This window comes from Nansenia antarctica, assembly GCF_963989245.1.
Source record: "Nansenia antarctica genome assembly, chromosome: 4".
Taxonomy (NCBI): Eukaryota; Metazoa; Chordata; class Actinopteri; order Argentiniformes; family Microstomatidae; genus Nansenia; species Nansenia antarctica.
Genome location: NC_137689.1, coordinates 36386200 through 36413447, shown reverse-complemented (window position 1 = coordinate 36413447; position 27248 = coordinate 36386200). Strand labels below are relative to the sequence as shown.

General features: G+C 46.0%; 1 protein-coding gene across 3 annotated transcripts in view; it reads right to left on the bottom strand.

Moving 5' to 3' along the window:
- Positions 1-27248, bottom strand: part of LOC308156527 (phosphatidate phosphatase LPIN2) — a 54865-nt gene that overhangs the window by 6890 nt on the left and 20727 nt on the right. The window contains exons 2-19 of one of the 3 annotated variants that reach the window (XM_080529885.1): positions 26516-26716; positions 26137-26232; positions 24478-24749; positions 23646-23756; positions 23343-23451; positions 21518-22562; positions 21122-21218; positions 10134-10336; positions 7611-7704; positions 7160-7229; positions 6588-6680; positions 5574-5665; positions 5229-5364; positions 4310-4458; positions 4128-4214; positions 2135-2287; positions 1771-1885; positions 171-274 (exon numbers count right to left, since the gene is read on the bottom strand). In XM_080529885.1, the coding sequence (XP_080386011.1) occupies positions 171-274; positions 1771-1885; positions 2135-2287; positions 4128-4214; positions 4310-4458; positions 5229-5364; positions 5574-5665; positions 6588-6680; positions 7160-7229; positions 7611-7704; positions 10134-10336; positions 21122-21218; positions 21518-22562; positions 23343-23451; positions 23646-23756; positions 24478-24749; positions 26137-26232; positions 26516-26707 (3218 nt within the window). In that variant the 5' untranslated portion in view covers positions 26708-26716. Of the gene's footprint in view, positions 1-170; positions 275-1770; positions 1886-2134; positions 2288-4127; positions 4247-4309; positions 4459-5228; positions 5365-5573; positions 5666-6587; positions 6681-7159; positions 7230-7610; positions 7705-10133; positions 10337-21121; positions 21219-21517; positions 22563-23342; positions 23452-23645; positions 23757-24477; positions 24750-26136; positions 26233-26515; positions 26717-27248 lie in introns of those variants that run through there. The other 2 variants (XM_080529886.1, XR_013937418.1) reach the window with 2 other exon arrangements.

Sequence of the window (27248 nt, the reverse complement as noted above, 5' to 3'; positions counted from 1 at the left end):
CGACAGGCGCACATAACAGGCGCACCCCTGCGCATTCAGAGCTCGTTTTCTCGTCGGAATTCGACGTTTGGAGACGAACGACAGACGTCGAATCCTGACGGCTGCCGTGTGAGACCAGGTTGGACGAACACACTCTGCTTACGAGGACTTGTTCCCCCTGGTCTACTTACGAGGACTTGTTCCCCTTGGTCTTCTCCTGGATCAGCTCTCCTCTGGGGTTGACAGTGAAGATCCTGGTCTCAGGAACACCCACCTCCTTATAGGCGTAGGCGTCCTGCAAGAGACAACACTCCTATTTACATGGAGATTTTTGGCATTTAGCAGACGCCTTTATCCAAAGCGACTCACAACAAAAACATTTGACTAAGTAAGTGAATCATCTATCCACCAGTCATAGCAGGACAAAGTAATCTATGCTCCTATGTGCCACTGGCAGTCGTAGTGTTAGGATATATCTTTCAAAGGTTCTATTGTCCATTCTCCAGCACCAGCTGCTTATTTTCATGATGTTACATATCTGATCAGTTTTCCTGTTTTAATAGGCACCTTATCAGTATGGTACCCTACATATGACCAATTATAATAGCAAAGGAATGAGGGAGTTACTGTGTGTCTGGGAAAGCGTCTTATGGCCTTGAAGCCAGGTGTATCAGACTCCTCTTTCAGCTCTCACGTCAAACACAACACTCAATCCATAGTTTTAGACCATTATAATCAAGGCCATCAGGTCTTACATCATAGTGGCTAAAAGGGGAAGGACTCTGTGCTTTCTAAAAGTATCTAATATAATGTAAATCTGAAGAAGACCACCCTTTCTCCTGAGATTGACTCAGGGTTGGGTCCAGCTGCTGCAGCACGGTTTTGTACTCCACATGTGATATTCAATAAATATACCACTTGTGCAAAAGAGAACATCTCTCCTCTTTCTTGGAGCAGTCAACAAAAGAACCGATCTGATTTTATTCCAACAATTGTGCTAGAAGATGGAAGATTATTATATATATTTTTAATTTTAACAATAGAGAAACTACAGGGGGGGGGGGGGGGGTAGAGGGGACGTAGATGTCTCAGGGGATAAATAGTCATTTGTTCCTCAGTAGGCTTGTTTATAAGCCTAGTTGCCTGGAGGAAGGACCTGAGGAATAGAGGACTATCTCCTTCCCAAAATCAGTTGGAGGAGATGGTCCAACCTCTTCAGATGTTCATATCAACCTGAAGCACCTCAGACTGTAAACTGTCTCAGGGATGAAACCTGAACAATAACACACTTGCAGTAACAAGTGAACAAGTGCAATTGTTTACAAGGAAATAGATGAAGCAGTCGACTTTTCCTTCTTTTCTTTCCCAAACAGACTCTAGACAGGTTCTAATAATCTGTAACTAGCAAAAATGCTTTGCTAATAATTTAGTTTCATACAGTTTGTTAATACATTGTGAGTGAGTGGTCTTTTAGCTATAGGTCCGCTAGTCTTTTCGCCTCATTCAGTGATTCATACGCTGATCTCTCTTACATACTGAAAGTGAGTTACATCATCATTTTAACCAATCAAGCAGACGCTTATATCTAAAGTACCTTAGAGATTAGAGTTGACAGGGACAGTTTACCTAGAGTAACTCAGTGCCTTACTCAAGGCCACACTAGTGGTGGTGTTCCCGGGTGGGATTTGAACTCATCACCTGATCAACTCATCAACTCATCAACTGATCACCAGTCCAATTGTCCACCAGGCCACCACTACCCCATAGAGTTAGCAATGTAGCATAGCTTACGTTGGTCCTGTTGCCGAAGGCTGCGTAGAAGGGCTGTTTTTGGGGGCCGAATAGATCTCTGATGTCAGACAGACAGGCGATCTTGAATACCTCTGGCTTCTTCTCTACCACCTCTCTGTTGAGAGAGAAAGAAGAGAGAGAGAGAGAGAGAGAGAGAGAGAGAGAGAGAGAGAGAGAGAGAGAGAGAGAGAGAGAGAGAGAGAGAGAGAGAGAGAGAGAGAGAGAGAGAGAGAGGACACACACACACACACTCACACACACACACACACAGAGCAAACATTAAAGGGACAGTTCAACCAAAAAACCTAATCTTGTCAGGTGGGTTAGGGTTAGGGTTAGGGTTAGGGTTAGGGTTAGGACCTACCTGTGCAGGGCAGAGAAGAAGCTGCTTGGGGCCAGCAGCACGGGTCCTTTGGGCAGGACGGTGCCCTTATCGTTGACCCACTGCAGGTAGCCCTTGGTGATGTCGGCCATGCCGATGGCCCGTGCTGAACAGTACAGGAACTTATAGCCGTTTCTAGAAGGGGGAGAGAAAGGCAAACCACGCTTCAGAATGACACCTTCCGGTTTCATTCCTTTCTAACGCTTCTGAGGTGACTGTCTTTGTCGGGATAGGTAGAGACTGGTGTGTGTTGTGGTAGAGGTACTGACTGGTGTGTGTTGTGGTAGAGGTAGTGATGTTGTGTGTTGTGGTAGAGGTAGTGAAGGTGTGTGTTGTGGTAGAGGTAGTGATGGTGTGTGTTGTGGTAGAGGTAGTGATGGTGTGTGTTGTGGTAGATGTAGTGACTGGTGTGTGTTGTGGTAGAGGTAGAGACTGGTGTGTGTTGTGGTAGAGGTAGTGACTGGTGTGTGTTGTGGTAGAGGTAGTGATGGTGTGTGTTGTGGTAGAGGTAGTGATGGTGTGTGTTGTGGTAGAGGTAGTGATGGTGTGTGTTGTGGTAGAGGTAGTGATGGTGTGTGTTGTGGTAGAGGTAGTGAAGGTGTGTGTTGTGGTAGAGGTAGGGATGGTGTGTGTTGTGGTAGAGGTAGTGATGGTGTGTGTTGTGGTAGAGGTAGTGACTGGTGTGTGTTGTGGTAGAGGTAGAGACTGGTGTGTGTTGTGGTAGAGGTAGTGACTGGTGTGTGTTGTGGTAGAGGTAGTGATGGTGTGTGTTGTGGTAGAGGTAGTGATGGTGTGTGTTGTGGTAGAGCTAGTGATGGTGTGTGTTGTGGTAGAGGTAGTGATGGTGTGTGTTGTAGTAGAGGTAGTGAAGGTGTGTGTTGTGGTAGAGGTAGTGATGGTGTGTGTTGTGGTAGAGGTAGTGATGGTCTGTGTTGTGGTAGAGGTAGTGATGGTGTGTGTTGTGGTAGAGGTAGTGTGGTGTGTGTTGTGGTAGAGGTAGTGTGGTGTGTGTTGTGGTAGAGGTAGTGTCTAGTGTGTTGTGGTACTGACTGGTGTATGTTGTGGTAGAGGCGGGCGATACCGTGGTGTGTGTTGTGGTACTGACTGGTGTATGTTGTGGTAGAGGCGGGCGATGCCGTGGTGTGTGTTGTGGTACTGACTGGTGTATGTTGTGGTAGAGGTAGTGTCTAGTGTGTTGTGGTACTGACTGGTGTATGTTGTGGTAGAGGTAGTGTAGTGTATGTTGTGGTAGAGGTAGAGGTGGTAGGTAGTGGTACTGACTGGTGTATGTTGTGGTAGAGGCGGGCGATGCCGTGGTGTGTGTTGTGGTACTGACTTGTGTATGTTGTGGTAGAGGTAGTGTCTAGTGTGTTGTGGTACTGACTGGTGTATGTTGTGGTAGAGGTAGTGTGGTGTGTGTTGTGGTACTGACTGGTGTTTGTTGTGGTAGAGGTAGTGTGTGTTGTGGTACTGACTGGTGTATGTTGTGGTAGAGGTAGTGTGTGTTGTGGTACTGACTGGTGTATGTTGTGGTACTGACTGGTGTATGTTGTGGTACTGACTGGTGTATGTTGTGGTAGAGGCGGGCGATGCCGTGGTGTGTGTTGTGGTACTGACTGGTGTATGTTGTGGTAGAGGTAGTGTCTAGTGTGTTGTGGTACTGACTGGTGTATGTTGTGGTAGAGGTAGTGTAGTGTATGTTGTGGTAGAGGTAGAGGTGGTAGGTAGTGGTACTGACTGGTGTATGTTGTGGTAGAGGCGGGCGATGCCGTGGTGTGTGTTGTGGTACTGACTGGTGTATGTTGTGGTAGAGGTAGTGTCTAGTGTGTTGTGGTACTGACTGGTGTATGTTGTGGTAGAGGTAGTGTGGTGTGTGTTGTGGTACTGGATGGTGTTTGTTGTGGTAGAGGTAGTGTGTGTTGTGGTACTGACTGGTGTATGTTGTGGTAGAGGTAGTGTGTGTTGTGGTACTGACTGGTGTATGTTGTGGTAGAGGCGGGCGATGCCGTGGTGTGTCCAGTCTTTCCCCAGCTGAGGGAGGATGTGTCCCAGAGCGTCTGACCTGGCAGGGACAAAGGCAGGGTTGGGAAAGCACTGAGGAACACTCACTCACTCACTCACTCCCTCACTCACTCCCTCCCTCCCTCACACACTCACTTGGTGATGGTTCCGTCGATGTCGGAGATGATGACACGGTCATCCCAGTTCCACAGGTAGATGGCGGCCTCACAGCGGCAGGTGCCCTGGTACTGCGTGGTCACGCTGAACACCACTTTATTAGCCCCCTCGCGCAGGTTCAACCGCTCCTGACCACAAGACAACCGCACGGTTAGGGTTAGAGACCCGCCGTTCACCACACTGGAGCCAGCAGTGCACTAGAACACCCTGGACTCTAATAACCCTAACTATTTACACAATAATAACTATTTACACAATAACCGTATCAGAGTTCCCACACCTTCTGAAACATCAGATTCAAGCACCTTTCAAGGTCTTTCAAGACTAAATTCCCTTAAATTCAAGGACCCAACACGGCACAGTTTGAGACAGATGAGAATTTATATAATAGGAACTCTCCGCTCAGACAACAATTAAAAAGAGAGGCTTGAATGTGAGAACACTAGATGGTCTCTTGCCTTCATCTTCTTGCCACAGCACAGCAAAACAATATATTGTGAAATATGTGTAAAGTTAAGCAATACATAGCCTTATTTATATTTACTAGTTGATGAGCTAAATAAAACATTTTTGAATTTAGATAAAAATAAATTGAGAGAGAGAGGGGAATTCAAGCACTTTCAATGACCCATGTCTATTTTCAAAACCTTTTAAGACCTTGAATTTCTTTTCTCAAATTCACAAACTTTCAAGATTTCAAAGACCCGTGGGAACCCTGGTGTATAGTTATTGATATTGTTGTTGTTGTTACGATCAGCTGAAACCAGGAGCAGGATCTGGTCACGCTGACTGAGCGGTGAGCGCTCACCCTGAACATAGAAATAGTGTCCAAACAGACGTTCCCAACTTTCCACACGCATGAGAGGTGGAGCTTCTGTGTGTGTGTGTGTGGACGTACTATCTGCTCTGGGGTGAGACGCAGAGACTTGCGGTACATCTGGCTGAAGCATTGGGCCGTGGTCATGTTGTCTGACAGGCTGACCTCCCTGCCCAGACCCGCCTCCTCGTCACTGGTCAAGTCATCCAGAGAGGCCCTGCAGAAAGCAACACACAGGTCAGTACACACACACACCACACACCACACACCACACACCACACACCACACACCACACACACACACACACACACACAGGAAGATAAGAGAAATAATGATGTTTGTGTTACGGTGTGACCTGTATGTTATGTGTGATGTGTGTGTCTATGTGTATGTGATGTGTGTGTCTATGTGTACGTATAAACTTACTTCAGTGACGAGGGACCAGCAGCAGAGACGTCAGCTGTTGATGTGGCGGCCTGGGCCTCGTCTGTGTCCTGCTTCCCTGCTTGGTCTGCCGGCTGGAGGGACAGACCAATAACATTAGGATACTCTAGTCTACGCACTGGCCTTCTGGCCTTGAAATGATCCTCCCATGTTTGCTTGGTGTTGTTTATCATTAGTGACAGGGTCTGGTGGAAAGGTCCTCAAGGAGGGCAAGGTCATCTTTCCAGATTATGAAAGTGCAGATCGTAAACTTTCAAATGACGCGTCATACATTGAAATAGAAAATAGTTGAAGAAGATATATGCTTTATTTGAATGTTGGTCACCTCAAAGCAAATGCCAGAGAATCTTGCTCTGAATCAAAACACACGCAAGACAGTTGCTAGTAGCTAGCAGCTAAGGAGGAATATCGCTAATGAACATCTAACTGCTTGTTTAGCACATCACAACATGCTGATAGAACATCAACATGCTAAACACATAACTAGACATTATTAGATGATCACACAGTCCTTGCTTATGAACACGTCCTAACACGTACGTTTGTTTACAAGTCATGTATCTCTTACCCAGTAGCCTACGGCAGACCATACAGTGAATCCAATTCACAGATTCTGAGTATTTAGTGATCCTAAAACTGTTGTTGGTTATATCAAGTGGGCTCTTCAACACTTCAACATGCAAAAAAAGCTCCTAGGTTGAGTCCCTCTTCTCTAAGTTACCTGGTTGGTGTCCATCTCTTCTCTAAGTTACCTGGTTGGTGTCGATCTTCTCTAAGTTACCTGGTTGGTGTTCATCTCTTCTCTAAGTTACCTGGTTGGTGTTCATCTCTACTCTAGGTTACCTGGTTGGTGTCCATCTCTACTCTAGGTTACCTGGTTGGTGTTCATCTCTTCTCTAAGTTACCTGGTTGGTGTTCATCTCTTCTCTAAGTTACCTGGTTGGTGTCCATCTCTTCTCTAAGTTACCTGGTTGGTGTCACTCTTCTCTAAGTTACCTGGTTGGTGTCCATCTCTTTGCGTCTCCATGAGAACCACCAGCGGCCAGACTTCTTGGGCATCTTGACTTTCACCAGCTGCTCTATGGCGCTCTGGGGAAGACACGGTTCACAGCCAGGGTCAAAGGTTAAACTCCTGTCCTCACATCCTCATTTCAGGTGAAAGGAGTGCTGAACCCTTTTCTCCTTTTGTCGTCAAGTATGGACTTGCTCACTTCCCCCACTTGGATTTAAATGGTAATAGATTGATGTAAGAGCCCATGTTTAAAGTGATCCTATGCGCTGTAATCCATGATGGGGAAGTGCACAAGTGCTTACTTCAGGAGAAGCATTAGAACCATTTATAATTCTAATGCTACGGGGGAGATGAGATGTTTTGGGACGCGTCTCGAAAAGGCTTGCAGTGATGTGCAAGTACAAGACAGGTGAAAGCAGATTCACAACGACAGGCACGAGGGATCCACTAGATCACCTGTCCAGTGTTTTCAGATTAGTGCAGATGGAAGAGAAGAGGTGAAAGGAAGCCATATGACACTATTAAGATGCACGTTGAGGTAGGATAGGGAAATGACCTTTGGTAGATTCTTCTGGAAGGCTTGCATTGACAGGACCATAGGGGCAGCCACTGCCCAGTTGTAATACCTGAAAAAAAGATGAAACATCTTAATCCATAACACAACATAACTATAACATAACACTGCACTGAACCAAACACCCCAACATCTATTTGATAACTTTCTGTTTCTGAGACATAAGGAGTAAGTCAGCATATACATAGTGTACATGAACCCCGTCAGTGTCAATCCAGCTAATCACAAATGTAATTAGGTAATTATATATAATTACATCATTATAATAATACATTATATAATATATAAATATAAATATACATTATAATATATATTATGTCATTATGTATTATGTAATTATATATATTATTTGAAAATAAATAATTACAAATGTAATGATTTATTTTTCAACCAACTGAAGGATCAGATGACCATGATGCACCAGCAGACTGACTGAGAGTTGATGCAGATGACCAGGTTTGGATCCTCGATGATCCCAGGGTTGTTGACCAGGTCCTGGTAGGTCACCACATGCTCCATGAACTTATCTGAACCAGAGAGAAGACACAAGAAAAGTGGGGCCAACGTAATACATCTCTCTATCTCTGGCTTCCATATAAGAGTGTATATTACACCTGCAGCACCCCTATCTCACCCCATCCCTCTGTCACACATTTGAAATGCTTTATGTATGTCCACATAGATACAAAGTGCATTAAGGACATAAACACTATCAGTTAATTAGGAGAAATTAATTTACGCTTGTGACTGTACAGCAACCATCGTACAAATGTGGGTTAACAGATACAATAGCATTACTGGAAAACAGTATCTACTCTAAAGGTACAAAAAGCAACGCCGTCTCCATATTGAGCGGCTAGTGATAACAGCAGATACAGAGCAACACCTTGCTAACTGCTGAGCCTTTCTCTGGGAGATGTGGGCCATCTGAAGGCCCCTAACCACCAGCTGGTGAACATGACCCAGGCTGACAAACATGAAGACTAAAAGATGACATTTGTAGCCTAGTTGTGACACACACACACACACACACACACACACACACACACACAAACAGGGACGACCCCCTGCTGGCGGGAAAGCTGAACACCTTCTACGCCCGGTTCGACGAGGGGCGAACGGAGGTAACCACAACACAAACACCACTCTCTCCAGCTCTCAGCAGCCTCACCCTCACACAGCATGAGGTGAGACGCGTACTGAAGGCGGTGGACCCCAGGAAAGCCTCGGGGCCGGATGGCGTCCTGGGACGGGTGCTGAGAGACTGCGCCGACCAGCTGGCCGGGGTTTTCACCAACATCTTTAACCAGTCCCTGTCCCAGGCCACCGTCCCACCCTGCCTGAAAACCTCAACTATCATCCCAGTCCCGAAGAAAAGCACGGTGAGCTGCCTAAACGACTACCGCCCGGTGGCACTCACACCAATCATCATGAAGTGCTTCGAGAAACTAGTCCGGGCCCACATAGTCACACGCCTCCCGCCCAACCTGGATCCATACCAGTTCGCCTACAGAGCCCACAGGTCCACAGAGGACGCCATAGCGACGACTCTCCACGCCACTCTATCCCACCTGGAGAGGGGAAACAGCTACGCGAGACTGCTCTTCGTGGACTTCAGCTCCGCCTTCAACACCATCCTTCCAGACAGGCTAGTGACCAAACTACTAGACCTGGGTCTATCACACTCTATATGTGCGTGGATCAAGGACTTCCTGACCGACCGCCCCCAGAGGGTGCGGGTGGGCCCCCACACCTCCACAGCCCTCAGCCTCAGCACTGGGTCACCCCAGGGCTGCGTGCTAAGCCCCATCCTCTACAACCTCTACACCCACGACTTCACCCCCGTCCACCCCAGCAACTACATCGTAAAGTTTGCAGACGACACCACCGTGGTGGGATGTATCTCGGGGGGGGACGAGGCGGCGTACAGGGATGAGGTAGAGCAACTGAGCAAGCTGTGCAAGGTTAACAACCTGCTGCTAAACAAGTCAAAGACCCAGGAATTCATCGTAGACTTCAGGAGGAAAAAGTCCGAGATCCAGCCCCTGCTCATCGACGGAGAGAGCGTGGAGAGAGTCTCAACCCTCCGATTCCTGGGACACAACATGCGGGATGACCTGGCCTGGAAGGACAACACTAAAGGCACCATCAAGAGGGCACAACAGCGGCTATACACCCTGAGATGCCTCAGGAAACAACACAACAAGCAGGAGATACTGGTGGCCTTCTACCACGGCGCAGTGGAGAGCATCCTCACCTTCGGCATCTCCAACTGGTTCCACAGCTGCACAACAGCGGAGAGAAACGCGCTACAGAGAGTCGTGAGAACAGCACAGAAGATCACCGGCGCCCCCCTCCCCTCTCTGGAGGAGCTGTACAACACACGCTGTCTCAGGAGGGCCTCCAAGATCTCCAAGGACCCGACCCACCCTGGGCACGTACACTTTGTCAAGCTGCCCTCGAACAGGAGGTACAGGACCCCGGCCGCTAAGACAAACAGACTGAAGGACTGCTTCTACCACAGGGCCGTCAAGGCCCTGAACACAGAAAAGGCCTAAGTTCTGGGCCCAGGACAGTCCGGACGGATTGTATGGCAGCTAGTGCTGAGGCACAAACATGTACATTTTCAAGCCTGCAAACTGTGACACTTTAAAATAATGTGAAAAAATACTCTTTGTGCAATATGACAACCCTAGTTGACTATCTGTGCAGTATAGTACAGTGGATTGTGTACATAGCCTTTATTGATGTAAACCAGCTCCTTACCTTCTTGTGATTTTATGCATCTATGCTTTTTCTAAAAAAAAAAAAATTTTCCTTTCCTAACACCAGGGGAGCCACCCCTCCTAAATTTCGTTGTTTGGTACCTGTACTGTAGCAATGACAAATAAAGTCCATTCCATTCCACACACACACACACACACACACACACACACACACACACACACACACACACCTTTGCTGATCTGGCTGGTGCCCCCCACACGTCCACAGAGAGACATGCTGACGTCCATGTGGTCGGAGGTGGAGTCAGACAGGTACTCTGTGCCGCTGTCCACGGCCAGCTGGGGAGACTGGTTTCCAGACTGAGGAGACTGGTTTCCAGACTGGTTTCCAGACAGCTCAGCCTCTGCGCCCAGCCTCACACCCTCCATCTCACTGCAGGAGAAGAAGCCGGTGACATTCTTTTTTTGATCTGTATCTTTTTGGTTAACAATTTGCGGTGTACATATGGTGAACCAAAAAAAGATATCAATCTATTTATTTATTTTTCCAAACAAACATAAGACACCTCTAACCATTTGCGGTGTACACATGGTTAACCAAAAAGATAGCAATCCATTTATTTTTGTTCAAACAAACGTCAGACACCTCTACACCTCAGACTACTGACATGGTACAGTATATCTCAAAAGTGAGTACACCCTTTAGATTTGTGCAAATATTCTGTTATATCCTTTCAGGGGATAACATTATCCTACTGAAACTTTGATATAACTTAAAGTAGTCAGTGTGCTGCTTGAATAACAGTATAGATGTATTGTCCTTTGAAAATTACTCAGTACACAGCTGTTAATGTCTAAACAGCTGGCAACAAAAGTGAGTACACCCCATGGGCGTCACCACCATATATTTGGGGGGGGACGTGTCCCCCCCACCTTTGAAACAAGGTCGTTTGGACCCCCCCACATTTGCCATCAAAAATATGTTGCATGACTGGTCAGCGTTATTTTCATTGCTTCACAATCAAATCCGTTCCACTTTATGAGTAGGGGATTGCCCATATCCAGAAATCCACTCCGCGTTTTACTTCTGTTTTTAACACGGCAGCAGCAGCATCAGACACGCACGCAGATTCAAAACATTCAGACTGAGGCAAGACGATATTTAGATCATCCACCAAGATGGATATAAGGATTTTTTTTTCTAAGAAGAGAAAAGTAAGTCAAAGTCATCCAAGTTTTCCCGTGAGTGGCCAAACAGCAACATTGCGTTCTCCCAAGGTCAAACACAGCCAGCTTTTCTGATAAGAATGTTAGCACCTTATGAGACATTCTCTGTATTAGCAATAGAATTAGCATAGCCTACTAGCAACCAAATACGAGCTAGATCAGCTATATGGCACTAGCAGTTTTGTTAGGCATTACTAGTGCGGTTAGACATGTTTAAATGCAGAACAGACACAGGCGAAATGACATCAAAAGCACAGAATGGCGACAAACACCTCACAGTGCTTACCTGTCCTGTCATTATTGCATCTCCTGCCCGTGTTCATTGCCCTGAGCATTTGCACTATTTAATTTGGCCATTGCACCCACCCAAAGAATCAATTTTGCATCTGATTGCTTGAGCTAGGGTTAAAAAAGAAGAAGAAAACACCTGTTCCATTTATTTTTCTATTTCTAAAATGCTTGTGATTGTATTTTTTGTATTGATGATTGTATTTCTATGTCAAATGTTCTATTAGAGAAAAACAATATGAACAAGTGCTCAATGCATCCCCATTTCTCCTGATATAGGTGGTTGAGAGTGAGAGTGAGTCAGAGGCAGGGGCAGCAGGCAGGGGCAGTGGAGACAGCTCTGTTGCTGAGGTAAGTGCTGAAAGGTGACAGGCAGTTAAGGAAAATGTAGCATTGCTTATTATTATTATTAAATATTATTATTATTAATAATAATATTAATAATAATAATAATATTTTCACAATCTTCTAATGCCCAGTCCCTCAGTCTATACCAACTTTTGCAAAGGCATAATTTAGCATGCCTGAAAGCATGAAAGTTTACTGTGAATTATGAAAATTGATAATCAAATTAAATGAATGGACAATTTCATTCTTATTTTAATTTCTAGGAACAGGAGACATTAGATACGGAAGAGAGAGAGGGAAACATTGAGAATGAAGAGAGAGAGACCCATTCTGATGGAGATGCAAGAGAGAGGGATGTTGAAAGAGAGGAGGGTGAGAGAAGCCAGTCTGAGAGAGACAAGGGTGAGAGAAGCCAGTCTGAGAGAGAGGAGGGTGAGAGGAGCCAGCCTGAGAAAGAGGAGGGTGAGAGGAGCCAGCCTGAGAGAGACGAGGGAGAGGATGTGTACCACAAGGCAAATCAACCTGACCCGAGAGTCATTCCACCCCAACATCTGCTGAACAAGACTCTTACCTTTCAGGAAAAATGGTTTAGGGACTTTCCTTGGGTTCATTATGTGCCAAATGCTGAGGGCGTGTTTTGTTTCTATTGTAAAGAAGCATTCAAAAGGCAGGCAAGCCCTCTTGCGAAAAATGTGGATCTAGCCTTTGTGGTTTCTGGTTTTAAAAACTGGAAAAAGGCCATTGAAAAATTTCGAGCCCATGAAAATAGTCATGCACACAAAGTTGCTGTTACAACTCACACACACCTTCACAGGACAATAGAAACACAGTTATCATCAGTTAAGATGCAGCAGCAAAGAGAGGCCAGATCTTGTTTGCTGAAAATAATGCAATCAGTTCGTTTACTTGCCCGTCAGGGTCTAGCATTACGTGGACATGAGAGTGATGGGGGAAACTTTGTTCAGCTACTGAAGCTTAGAGCAGGGGATGATGAGGTTCTAAAGCGTTGGCTCAGTAAGGTTTGTCACCATTACACAAGTCCAGAAATGCAGAATGAGATGCTAACTATTATGGGCAACTCCGTTCTGAGAAATATATCAAAGGAAATACATGAGGTGTCCACACTCATGTACTCCATCATAATTGATGGAGTACAAGATTTGTCTGGGAATGAACAAGAGGCCATATGCCTACGCTATGTAGATAGTGATTTGCTACCTCATGAGGAGTTTTTGGGCCTCTATCAAGTCTCCTCAACAACAGGGAAAGAGTTGGCTCGGATGGCAACTGATGTCCTCCTTCGATTGAACCTGCCCTTATCCTGCCTTCGCAGGCAGAGCTATGATGGGGCAGCCAATATGGCAGGTGGAGCTAAAGGCGTTCAGGCAGTCATAAAAGAAACACAACCTCTTGCTCTCTACGTTCATTGTGGTCCTCATTGCATTAATCTGGTGACTCAGACAGCCTGTAGCACAAGCACTATTGTGTCTGATGCGCTGGATTTAGTCCACAAACTTGGCAATCTGTACCATCTATCTGGGAAATACAAAACAATATTTAAGGAGGTTGCCCAGTCGGAAGCAGGGAGTTTCAGAACTCTGAGGCCCCTCTGCCCCACACGATGGCTCATGAGGGTGGTAGCTATCCAGGCAGTTGTAGACCAATACGAAAATATTTTGGTCAGTCTTGAGGAAATGGCTCCTCTGACACTTGCATAACTGCAAGAGGGCTTCTGGAGAGGTTTCAGAAGGGGCAGGTTTTGCTTAGCCTGATTATGGCCCTTGAAGTTCTAAAAGAACTTGAATGTCTCAACCGCTCCCTTCAAAGCAAGACAGTGAGTGTCTCAGGGATGCTGGCTGCGGTTGATTGTGTGAAAAACACAATTCGGGTAAAGAGATGTGATGAAAAAGTTCATCAGATATACACCAAAGCCTGTGACATGATCCAGGAGTTGGACATAGAGGCTATCCAGACTCCTCATATCCGGAGACCCCCAAAGCGCTTCACAGGAAATGCACCAGCATTTAGGCATACCTCCCCTGAGGAGTTCTACAGGATAGAATTCTTTAAAATGCTGGATGTAGTGGAGATCCAGTTGACAAGGCGCTTTGACCAAAGCAGCTTCGAAACACTCAGTCTACTGGAAATAGTGTTAATAACTGGAAAGGTGGAGGATGTGGATGTGGTCCGTTCGTACCCAGAACTAGACTGTCATTCATTGGAGGTACAGCTAGCCATGTTCAAACTTCAGTATCCCTGCAGCACAGTCAGTGAAGTGGTGGATACACTGAGAGCTATGCTGCCAGAAGTTCGAGGTCTGTTCACTCAAGTAGAGGTGTTGGTCAGGCTTCTTCTTGTTGTGCCATGCTCCTCAGCAGAGGCTGAGAGAAGTTTTTGTGCCTTAAGAAGGCTCAAGACGTGGCTGCGCTCTTCAATGTCTCAAAAGCGCTTGAACAATGTGGCTGTTTGCCACATCCACCAAGAGCATCTTGACAAACTTGACTTAAAGGAGATTTGCCAGTCATTTGTGTCTGCAAATGACAAAAGAGGTCACACTTTTGGAGCCTTTGTATGTAATGTCTTATGTTCTAATTGTAGAAATCCTGCTGTATGCATGGTACAGATAATAGAGGAGAAATATGATTATAGGAGGAGATATGGAACATTTAATGAAAGGACAAAAAAGGGGAATCTTTGAAATTTGGGGGAAAGAATGGAGTAAAAGCAAGTCTTTAACAGGTTGTATTGAGTTATAGTTGAATGTTCTACAATGCACTGAAGAGGGCTAAGTTTGATTGTAATAGGCTCTGAGTAGCCTAGGTACATATTTTATGTTTCCTCATAACTTTTTTTTCAATTTGTTGACTCAAAGTTACCTCATTCTTTTCTAATTCACTCTTTGATTTTTTTTTTTTTTATAGTTGTATGTTCTGCAATGCACTGAAGAGGGCTAAGTTTGATTGTAATAGGCTCTGAGTAGCCTAGGTACATATTTTATGTTTCCTCATAACTTTTTATTCAATTTGTTGACTCAAAGTTACCTCATTCTTTTCTAATTCACTCTGATTCTTTTTGAATCTTCATATTTAATAAAGTACGGTACCTAAAAAGTGCCAAGTGTCAGTGTCAGGCCTCTGTGAGTTAAACCAAAACATAATAGTAGTCAGTAATTGCAGACCATGCCAGCTCCAAGGAAAAACAAAGAAAGAGGGAGATTATTTTGGGTGTAAAACACACCAGAATGCAGGAAATTGAATCTACTATTTTAAAAATTTCGGGGGGAGGACCCCCAGACACGATATCGGCCGATATGCCCTTGATCGGTTTTGCTCGGAGTTCTCAAACGGCCGATCAAACACGGCCGATCAGTTTACATAGAGAAATGGCGTCGCCAGTCTGGCAATATTACACAGTGTCGGAAAGAGACAACAAATATGCAGTTTGTAATGTCTGCTCAAAAGAAATTCCTCGCGGAGGAACGCACGCAAGGACTTTCAATACCACGAATATCATACGGCATTTGCTGCGTTCGTCGATTCGCTCCGAGAGCGCCGAAGCGCACACTGGGCTCGACGTCATAAAGGGACCGAGTGCTTTGATTGGACGAGAGGCGTTCCACGAGTGCTGGTCAGAGTTCCAGCGCGACTTCACGAGCGTAGTGTAGGTAGTGTTCAGCGACGTCATGTGACCCCGCGAGCAGGAAGTCACTAAGCTAGGCCAAGGCCCATAGCAACAACAACTATTAGCGCACGAGTTTTAGGTCTTCCTCTGTGCACCTTGCACAAGTGTAGATAGCGAGCGACTTTTCAGCATAGCAGGACATATTTTAGATGATAAGAGGAACAGGCTGAGTGCCAAAAACGCTGAGATGCTTGTATTTCTCAAGGCTAATCTGCCAGTGATGCTGCTTAATCAGAAGTAAGGTTTGAGTCTGAAATCTCCTTAGGTGCAATGTTTTGTTTTTTTGTTTTATTGATTATTGCCGACTTGCTGTCTTATCTCCTCCTAAATATGACTTGAAACTGACTGACTTGAAACAGTATTTTATATTTGGCTATAGCCTGTTTATGTTGCAGTTTAGTTTGGGTATGTTTATTGTTCCTCAGGAAAGCTACAGTATAAGCTCCAAGTTCTCTAAGAGCCCCTAGTTCCTCTCATTCGAGTGGAATGTTGCACATTTGATGTGACAGTGTACATTTTATTTATTATGATTTTTATTTTCACATTTTATTTGTTTTTCCTGAAGTAAGCTACAGGTGGTTGTGAATTCAATAAAACAGATGGTTGTCAATTCATGATACTTTCTCAACTCCTAATTTCATTTGAATACTTAATATACAATGTCAATGGTGTTAAGAATGATAAAAAACATAAATAATGCTACACAATAAATAGAATGCTTCAATTGCCATTTTCGACGCTGTGATCGGTGATATCGGATCGGCAGATCACTGATTCCAGTGATCGGTGATCGGTGATCGGCACCAAAAACCCTGATCGGAGCATCTCTACCAATGATGTTATTTTCCCGCCCTGGTGTCATGTGACTCGTTAGTGTTACAAGGATTCAGGTGTAAATGATAAGCAGGGCTGTTAAATGTGGTGTTTTGGGCACAATTCTCTCTGAATGCTGGACAACATGGCACCTCATGGCAAGGAACTCTCTGAGCGGCTGAAAAAAAGGATTATTGCGCTTCACAAAGATGGCCTTGGCTATAAGAAGATGGCCAACACCCTGAAAATGAGTTGCAGCACAGTGGCTAAGATCATACAGCGGTTTTCCAGGACAGGTTCCACTCGGAACAGGCCTCGCCAGGGTCGACCAAAGAAGTTGAGTCCACGTGCTCAGCGTCATATCCAGAGGTTGGTTTCCAAAAATAGACGTGCGAGTGCTTCCAGCATTGCTGCAGAGGTTGCAGAAGTGGGATGTCAGCCTGTCAGTGCCCAGACCATACGCCGCACACTGCATCAAATCGGTTTGTATGGCCGTCGCCCGAGACAGAAGCCTCTTCTGAAACCGATGCATAAGAAAGCCCGCAAACAGTTTGCTGAAGACAATGAATCCAAGAACATGAGTTACTGGAACCATGTCCTGTGGTCTGATGAGACCAAAATAAACCTGTTTGGGTCAGATGGTGTCCGGCGTGTGTGGCGGCACCCTGGTGAGGAGTACCAAGACAAATGTGTTTTGCCTACAGTCAAGCATGGTGGTGGCAGCATCATGGTCTGGGGCTGCATAAGTGCTGCCGGCACTGGGGAGCTGCATTTCATTGAGGGACACATGAATTCCAATATATACTGTGACATCCTGCAGCAGAGCATGATCCCCTCTCTTCGGAAACTGGGCCGTTTTTTAGGGCAGTTTTCCAACATGATAATGACCCTAAACACACCTCCAAGATGACAACGGCCTTGCTGAAGAAGCTGAAGGTTAAGGTGATGGACTGGCCAAGTATGTCTCCAGACCTAAACCCAATTGAGCACATGTGGGGCATCCTCAAGAGGAAGGTGGAGGAGTGCAAGGTGTCCAACATCCGTGGGCTCCGTGATGTCGTCATGGAGGAGTGGAAGAAGATTCCAGAAGCAACATGTGAAGCTCTGGTGAATTCCATGCCCAGGAGGATTAAAGCAGTGCTAGATAACAATGGTGGTCACACAAAATATTGACACTTTGGGCACAATTTAGACATGTTCACTATGGGGTGTACTCACTTTTGTTGCCAGCTGTTTAGACATTAACAGCTGTGTACTGAGTAATTTTCAATGGACAATAAATCTATACTGTTATTCAAGCAGCACACTGACTACTTTAAGTTATATCAAAGTTTCATTAAGATAGTGTTATCCCCTGAAAGGATATGACAGAATATTTGCAAAAATCTAAAGGGTGTACTCACTTTTGAGATATACTGTATTTAGAGATGCTCCGATCAGGGGTTTTGGTGCCGATCACCGATCACTGGAATCAGTGATCTGCCGATCCGATATCACCGATCACCGATCACAGCGTCGAAAATGGCAATTGAAGCATTCTATTTATTGTGTAGCATTATTTATGTTTTAAATTATTCTTAACACCATTGACATTGTATATTAAGTATTTAAATGAAATTAGGAGATGAGAAAGTATCATGAATTGACGACCATCTGTTTTATTGAATTCACAACCACCTGTAGCTTACTTCAGGAAAAACAAATAAAATGTGAAAATAAAAATCATAATAAATAAAATGTACACTGTCACATCAAATGTGCAACATTCCACTCGAATGAGAGGAACTAGGGGCTCTTAGAGAACTTGGAGCTTATACTGTAACTGTAGCTTTCCTGAGGAACAATAAACATACCCAAACTAAACTGCAACATAAACAGGCTATAGCCAAATATAAAATACTGTTTCTAGTCAGTCAGTTTCAAGTCATATTTAGGAGGAGATAAGACAGCAAGTCAGCAATAATCAATAAAACAAAAAAACAAAACATTGCACCAAAGGAGATTTCAGACTCAAACCTTACTTCTGCATCACTGGCAGATTAGCCTTGAGAAATACAAGCATCTCAGCGTTTTTGGCACTCAGCCTGTTCCTCTTATCATCTAAAATATGTCCTGCTGCTGAAAAGTCGCTCGCTATCTACACTTGTGCAGAGGAAGACCTAAAACTCACGCGCTAATAGTTGTTGTTGCTATGGGCCAAGTGACTTCCTGCTCGCGGGGTCACATGACGTCGGTGAACACTACCTACACTACGCTCGTGAAGTCGCGCTGGAACTCTGACCAGCACTCGTGGAACGCCTCTCGTCCAATCAAAGCACTCGGTCCCTTTATGACGTCGAGCCCAGTGTGCGCTTCGGCGCTCTCTGAGCGAATCGACGAACGCAGCAAATGCCGTATGATATTCGTGGTATTGAAAGACCTTGCGTGCGTTCCTCCCCGAGGTATTTCTTTTGAGCAGACATTACAAACGGCATATTTGTTGTCTCTTTCCGACACTGTGTACTATTTCCAGACTGGCGACGCCATTTTGTAAACTGATCGGTCATGTTTGATCGGCCGTTTTGAGAACTCCGATCAAAACCGATCAAGGCCATATCGGCCGATACCGATCGGCGCCGATCAGATCGGAGCATCACTAACTGTATTCATGCAGCACGTTCCTCCTAATCTGAGCAGATGTTTCGGGTGCGTAGCAGTGCCAGAGGGAAAGGGAATGACGGGTCATATCCACCATCTTACTACATCCAAATACTCACAGAAACCTTCTTTCCCTCAACATGATCACACAGCTGAAAAGACTGGATCACTACATGGGGTTCTAGCATGTTGCTTATCAAGCAGAAGAGCTCATATAACTCCTATTTTAGAGACTCTACACTGGCTTCCTGTTAAGTTCAGAATAGATTTCAAGATCCTTGTTTATAAAGCTCTCACTGGCACAGCACCAGAATATCTGAAAGACCTTTTGGGCATATCAGCCCAATAGAGCTCTCAGGTCTTCTGACGCTGGTTTTCTCTGTGTACCACATGTACAAAAGAAGAGATTTGGTGAGGCTGCATTCTTATGCACCCAGATTGTGTCTCACTGCCAGTTTACATTAGGGATGCAACCTCAGCACATAATGTTCAAGTCAAGACTAAAAACCCATCTTTTTAATATTGCCTTTAAATTAAAAAATATAATGTAATATGAAAAAAAAATATATATAATGATTGGAGCACTTTGAGCTGCAACGTTTGCAGGAAAAGTGCTATACAAATAAAAAGTTATTATTATTATTATCACTATCTAAGAGTAACTGTAGATCAGTTTAAAAAAAAAATGGAACCCAGATAAGTAAAGGATGGAGAGGAAAAAAGGAAACCTAAGTGGGAAATTCACACTGTGGGTGGGGAAACCACTTAGACTTCTCCAAATGTTTAGCAATGACTCATGACTTATTATGAACGACACCAATCAGACACCCACACAATGGCAGCTGAAAGGGGCTGAGTGACTCCAATCAACCAAGAAAATAAGAGAGAAAAAAAGAAAAGTATGAATCACATCAAGGCGAGACTCTCTGATGTCTTATCTCTACTACAGGGTAGCGTGAGCTTCCAGTCACTGGCACATGCCTTGTGAGGACAATAAAAATAAATACAAAAAAGAAGATAAGATAACGTTCCTCAAATGTGCATATATCCTGTCATACATCCTGTCATATATCCCTTCTTCAAATGTGCATATATCCTGTCATACATCCTGTCATATATCCCTTCTTCACATAGCTAAGAAACACAGAGTTCATGGAGGCCATGCAGATTACAGACATGAGTCAAGAGAGGGGAGTGAGGGGGGGGGGGGGGTAAGAAGGCAGTAAGACGTTACATGCAATAGATATCAAACCAGCCCCCTTCATTTTATATGTAATGAACCCTAATCACACGTCAGTCTCATGTCTGTTGGACTTCAGGGTTAGGGTTATATATAATCAGACGTGATTAGCACAGCATCACAATAAAAGGAGAATAACGACATTCTTGATTAAAGGGGAAGCATGTACAGTACCAGTCCAAAGTTTGGACACACCTTCTCATTCAATGGTTTTCTTTATTTGTTATTATTTTCTACATTGTAGATGTACAACATCTTCATTGTAATACTGAAGACATCAAAACTATGAAAGAACACCCTATGGAATTATGTAGTAAACAAAAAAGTGTTACACAAACCAGAATATGTTTTATATTTCAGATTCTCCAAAGTAGCCACCTTTAGCTTTGATGACAGCTTTGCACACTCTTGGATTCTCTCAGTCAGCTTGGTGTGACTGGGAACACCATCCAGCATTCTCTTCTCTAGAATACGTGGGACAAAACCTCTAAAAAAGCAAAAGGTGGCTACTTTGAATAATCTAAACATATAAAACATATTCTAGTTTGTGTAACACTTTTTGTTTACTACATAATTCCATATGTGTTCTTTCATAGTTTTGATATCTTCAGTATTCATCTACAATGTAGGAAATGATATATGAATAAAGAAAAACCAATGAATGAGAAGGTGTGTCCAAAGCATAAATAAGCAAAAATATATATATTTGTAAACAAACAAAATGTAAAATAGGTTTGTAAAGGCCAGTTCAGTACCTCAAAGACCACATTTAAGAAAGTGCTTTGTTTGCACCAAAGCAGCGCTCTTGACTGAACATGTGTTAGGATGTGATCTATTAAATAGATGTGTAGTATAGAGTATAGATGTGATCTATCTGCTCGATCGCTACTGATTAACCACGGCCATTTAAGACTATTCTAAAGCACAAATCTACATATTGGACCTTTAATGCAGTAGAATGTGGTTGAAGTCTATTCCCTTTACCTCTTGGGGAAGTAGAGTGCTGCCACCTCTGGGTTCAGGTCCGACAGGTCGTCCAGGTAGATGTCTGAGGGGCCCAGATGCTGACTGCGTTTACCTGCTGTCACACAACCACAGCAAGCTTAGAGACTGGTGCACAGAGTCACAGCAGCACAGGTTAGACCAGGAGACTGGTGCAGAGAGTCACAGCAGAGTCACAGCAGCACAGGTTAAACCAGGAGGTGTGAGGAGGCTAGATGCCAGCGCTAGTTAAAGGATCAACTCAAATCTACTTAAGACAACTTTAGAGATTATTGTCAGGGTGTCATCACCCGTTACAGTTTGTGACCATAGGCCTGTTGTATCTGGGTGAAAGAGAAACAGATGTGGTGTTGGTCCCCGTGTCCCCTGTGTCCGTACCTTTCTTCTTGTCAGAACGCTCAGCTTTGGCTGTGGTGTCAGCAGAGCCCTGCTGCTCCTCCCCTCCAGCCTCACTGGCCCCGACCTCCGCCATTCCAGCCCTCTCTGCGGTGGGGTCGCTCAGGGAGCTTTCAGCGGCGGGTCCGTCCTCGTCCTCCGCTGCCTCTGCGCAGGGTTCGATCCCGCTGTCCCCCTCGCTCCAGACGACTCCGTCAGCGGGGCCTGGCTCACTGGACTCCGGGGAGGCACTTTGTGGGTCAGATTTGTCTACGCTACCCAGAGACTCAGTGCTAACTGAGCCTCCATTATTAGCCGAGCAAGCAGTGTGGGATAAGCTGGTGGTGTTGGCTAAGCTAGCTGCGTCCGCTCCGCTGTTAGCCAAGTGAGCGACGGTGGCTAAGCTAGCTGTGCTGTCGCTAGCTAGCTTGTCTGTGTTGATAGTGCTGGCGTCGCTAGCCTTTCTGGATGGGGTGTGTGATTGATTGATCATGCCAGTGGTGCTGGCGTTGCTAGCTGAGCTCATGGTGTTCGCTAGGTTATTTACTCGGTCAACATCGCCTGTGCTTTCTTCGCTAACTAGACTGTCGACATAGCCTACATTGGCCATGCTAACCGGGCAAGCTAACGTGTCTACGGTCTCTTCCGGGTCGCACCGGGGCTTCTCAGCCAGTTCCTCCCCTGCCAGCAGGGTGTCGACCTGGACCTGTGTTCGCCCCGGGGTCTGTGGCACGCCCACGCTACGGAACGACGCCAGCGTCAGAGACTCCGAGTCCTCGTTGGGAGTGGAGAAAGCCGCTCCATGAGCAGCTGCTTTTCCCCGGGATAAGGGGGTACTCTCCGTGGGTTGGTTGTCTGAGTCGAGGGAAGGGGTCCTGGGCTGGGGTCTGACCACGGTCACGCTGCCCACGCGGCCGCAGCTGCCCACCGCCCCCGGGTCCTCGTCGAAGGAGTCCTGCCTGTGGATGGTGCGGAAGTGGCAGCTCTCCGAGAGGTGGATGGGGGAGATGCGCTGCACCTCCACTGCAGATCTGTCTGTCTGATATATCTGGGAGGGGAGAGAGAGAGAGAGAGACACAGAGAGAGAGAGAGAGAGAGAGAGAGAGAGAGAGAGAGAGAGAGAGAGAGAGAGAGAGAGAGAGACAGAGAGAGAGAGACAGAGACAGAGACAGACAGACAGACAGACAGAGACAGCAGAATGGATGTCGTCACCCGAAAGATGGTAGGATTACAAAAACATACGGCAACTGTGGATAGATGAGTGTCGACATGTGCTGCTGTATATTATACAACGGATAGATCCGGTCAGTTGTCTCTATTGGTCAGTTTGGTCCATTGTCTCTATTGGTCAGTTTGGTCCATTGTCTCTATTGGTCAGTTTGCGTTCCAGCCATGCCGATATCCATGACATACGCACGGCTAAATGGAATGTTGACACATCTTTTCATATTACTCTGCGTTTGTCTATATTACCGTTATCAAAGTTACATTATTACCGTTACTTAGCAACCGATAAACAACTGTTCAGCGAATGAATACACTTACAATAAAACATAGTTCCATTCAAATACATGAATTAAAAGTTTCTTCTGTGAAATATTGATAGATAAATGTGGTAACCGTTGTATAAAAGCGTTATAGAACGAGAAGCCGTGGTATATCGTGGATATCGGCACAGCTAGGGGGTGTATATATAAAACAACACTCCGCTTCGCGTCGTGCCTAACCACCCCGCTAGCTGTGCTGATATCCACGATGTACCACGGCTTCTCCTTCCATAACGCTTCATTCATCCAGACCGGTTGGTACCGCGGAGAGACCTCCTTACCTTGGGGAAGCCCCCCCAGTTCCACTGCAGCTGAGGGCCAGAGGACTCCTGGGGCTTCACCAGCAGCTCAGAGTCACTCTTGGGGGAGGACGGGCGACTGTGGAACACACTGAGGAGGAGGAAAAACAACATAAATGAAAGAGAGGAAAAATCATCAGGAAAAGGAGAGGAAAGAGTCCATATTGATAGAGGGGAGACAGGACAGAAAGAGGCTGCGATAGGAGACAGAGACAACATGCGAGACAGACGTATCGAATCTCAATTCAAGCCGCTTCGACGAGAGAGCGTTTAGGTTCCGCTCACCTCTCCGAGGGAGACCACTCCCCGTCCGAGTGAGAGTGGACGACCTCTCTGGTCTGCGTCGCCCCGAGCTCTTCGTACGGCTCCTCGGACAGCGAGAAGTACACCGACTTACTGTCACGACACAGACACGAGCAACAAGGATATCACAACAATTCTATTCAAGTCTGCGTGCATACAGGATGCTGGGTATAATAATAACCTTTATTTGTAGAGCACTTTTCCTGCAAACGTCGCAGCTCAAAGTGTTTTAACATATCCACACAGCATAAAAATAATAATAGAACAATAGTAATCAATAAAACACACAATAGCAATAATATAAACTAGCCTACATCATAAAACAAGAATAAACCATACAATCCAAGGGGCATAGAACAAAGATAAACAAAATAACTAAAAAGAATGACTATAAGATTTAAACAAGTAAATATATATATATATACAATAATAATACAGCATACTCATATATATTCAATAAACCTTGTACAACAGTGGGGCTATGATTCCGTTTACGGCCGGAAATAATGGACCAATGGATCACAGCAGAATTCGGTTGTTATGTCTGACGTCATGTCTGACGTCTGACGCGTGGCGTTTAGCAATTTCCGGGTCCAAATAAAAAAGAGTACCAAAGCGGTAGAATGACAGTTCAATCGTTTTTTTTGACTGGGATCTATTCATATAACAAGGGACACAGCACTGCGGCATTTCGAAGAGAGCGCCTCAGCCAACGTTGGACCCGGAAACAGTATTATCGCCTAGTCGATACGTCACGACTTAACAGCCGAATAACTGCCAGAAAGGCGACTGTTGAAGCGGAACGGTGGTTGACCTGGCGAGCAGGGGAGAGTTGGGCTCCTCTCTGGAAGGGCTCTCCTGTTCTGCTTGCTCCCTCTCTCTCTCCCGCTCCCTCTCCCTCTCTCTGTCGTCCGAGGAGGAGCTGCCCTCCTCTCTCAGGTGGGTGTCGGAGCGCATGCGTTTGCGGCGGCGCTTTTTCCTGCGCGTGCCGCCACCGGCGCTGGAGGGACCTCCTTCCTCCTCAGCCTCCTCCGAGAGCTCCACGGGGGGGATGGGGGAGGTGCAGAGGTGGGCGGGTACTCTGGACTGGTGGGGGGGGGGGGGGTAGAGGAGGTGGGAGAAACGTAAGGGTCAAAAACACTCGGAGAGGACCGAGGGACACAGTGGCCTATTCATATGGACATATTAGCATATTAGCCATTTCTGACAACATCCACCCTCAAGACCACCAGGACCAAGCTCCGGACCTGGGGTGATAGGGTCCTGGGGTGATGGGGCCTTTTCAGCTGCAGCCCCGTCCCTCTGGAACGCACCATACTGGGTAAAGGTGAACATGGTGTTCTCTATGGCAGGTAAAGGTGAACATGGTGTTCTCTATGGCAGGTAAAGGTCACCATGGTGTTCTCTATGGCAGGTAAAGGTGAACATGGTGTTCTCTATGGCAGGTAAAGGTCACCATGGTGTTCTCTATGGCAGGTAAAGGTGACCATGGTGTTCTCTATGGCAGGTAAAGGTCACCAGGGTGTTCTCTATGGCAGGTAAAGGTGAACATGGTGTTCTCTATGGCAGGTAAAGGTCACCATGGTGTTCTCTATGGCAGGTAAAGGTGAACATGGTGTTCTCTATGGCAGGTAAAGGTGACCATGGTGTTCTCTATGGCAGGTAAAGGTGAACATGGTGTTCTCTATGGCAGGTAAAGGTGAACATGGTGTTCTCTATGGCAGGTAAAGGTCACCATGGTGTTCTCTATGGCAGGTAAAGGTCACCAGGGTGCAGACACCCCAACCACATCGGACAGGCCAACACCCTCCCAACATTTAAACAGGCCCTCAAACCCACCTCTTCATGCTCGCCTTCACCAGTTAACCCTCTCCCCCTCCCATATTATGTCCCCAGCACTACCTTAATTAGGCCCCTATAGTTTTTTTTATTGATTTTTTGCTTCTTTTTATTATTACTACTCAATCTTTTCAGTTTGAAAAGCGTCTTTGAGTGTCTACAAAAGCGCTATATAAGTCTAATGTATTATTATTATTATTATTATTATTATTATTATTATTATTATTATTATTATTATCTGATAATCTGCCGGTCACATAGAATCCAAGCTTGCGTTCCTATAAATGGTAAATGGACTGACTTATATAGCGCCTTTATCCAAAGCACTTAACAACGGCCTCTCATTCACCCATTCACACACACATTCACACACCGATGGCGGCAAGCTACCATGCAAGGCGCCGGCCCGCTCACTGGGAGCAATTTGGGGTTCAGTGTCTTGCCCCAAGGTCACCTCGACATGTGGCCAGCCAGGGCTCGAACCGCCGATCTGCCAACCTTGGGATCATTAGACACTGACTCTACCTCCCGCGCCACAGCCTCTACCTCCCGCACCACAGCCTCTACCTCCCGCGCCATAGCCTCTACCTCTACCTCCTGCGCCACAGCCGCCCCCCCACCCTGTGCTGCGTACCTCCAGGTCCTCGTGCTCCTCCACAAAGAAGGCCTCTCCATTGTCCCCCAGCTTCATCTGCAGCTGGACGGGCTCTCCATTGATCTCAATGTCCACCTGAAACACAGCAGCAGTCAGTGTGGATGAGAGAATGTGTGTGTGTGTGTGCGTGCGTGTGTGCGTGTGTGCGTGCGTGCGTGTGTGTGTGTCGCTACACAAGAGTGTGTGTGTGCGCTGTTGTGTGGGTGCATACAACAATTGCACAACCCATCTTGAGAGTGTGCAACTGTCAGAGAGAGAGTGTGCGTGTGTGTGTGTGTGTGTGTGCGTGCGTGCATGTGTGTGTGTGCGCGTGCGTGTGTGCGTCCGCAGCCTTGTTGGGTCTCGCCAGGTCCCTCACCACCTTCTCCCTGGAGCGCAGCACGCCCAGCTTGCCGAAGCGCACGTGGAAGGGGGAGCACTGCAGCGCGCCGTCCGGCTGGCGCACCACGATCACGTCGATGCCCCCGGTGAGTGTGGCGGGGTTCAGGCCGCGGTACAGCTCCTTGACCGTCACAAACACCGTCTCCGCCAGCTGGCCCACGTAGTTCATGGTCTGGGACTGGAGACGACAGAGAGAGGAGAGGAGAGAGAGAGGAGACGACAGAAAGAGGAGAGGAGAGAGAGAGGAGACGACAGAGAGAGGAGAGGAGAGGAGACCACAGAGAGAGGAGAGGAGAGGAGACCACAGAGAGAGGAGAGTTCAGGACCGAGCAGAACCATACTGTACATAATTAAGCGCCATGGAACGAGAAGCCCTGGTATATCGTACGGAGAAGCCATGGTATATCGTACGGAGAAGCCATGGTATATCGTACAGAAAAGCCATGGTATATCGTACAGAGAAGCCATGGTATATCGTACAGAGAAGCCATGGTATATCGTACGGAGAAGCCATGGTATATCGTACAGAGAAGCCATGGTATATCGTACGGAGAAGTCATGGTATATCGTACGGAGAAGCCATGGTATATCGTACGGAGAAGCCATGGTATATTGTACGGAGAAGCCATGGTATATCGTACGGAGAAGCCATGGTATATCGTACGGAGAAGCCATGGTATATCGTACGGAGAAGCCATGGTATATCGTAC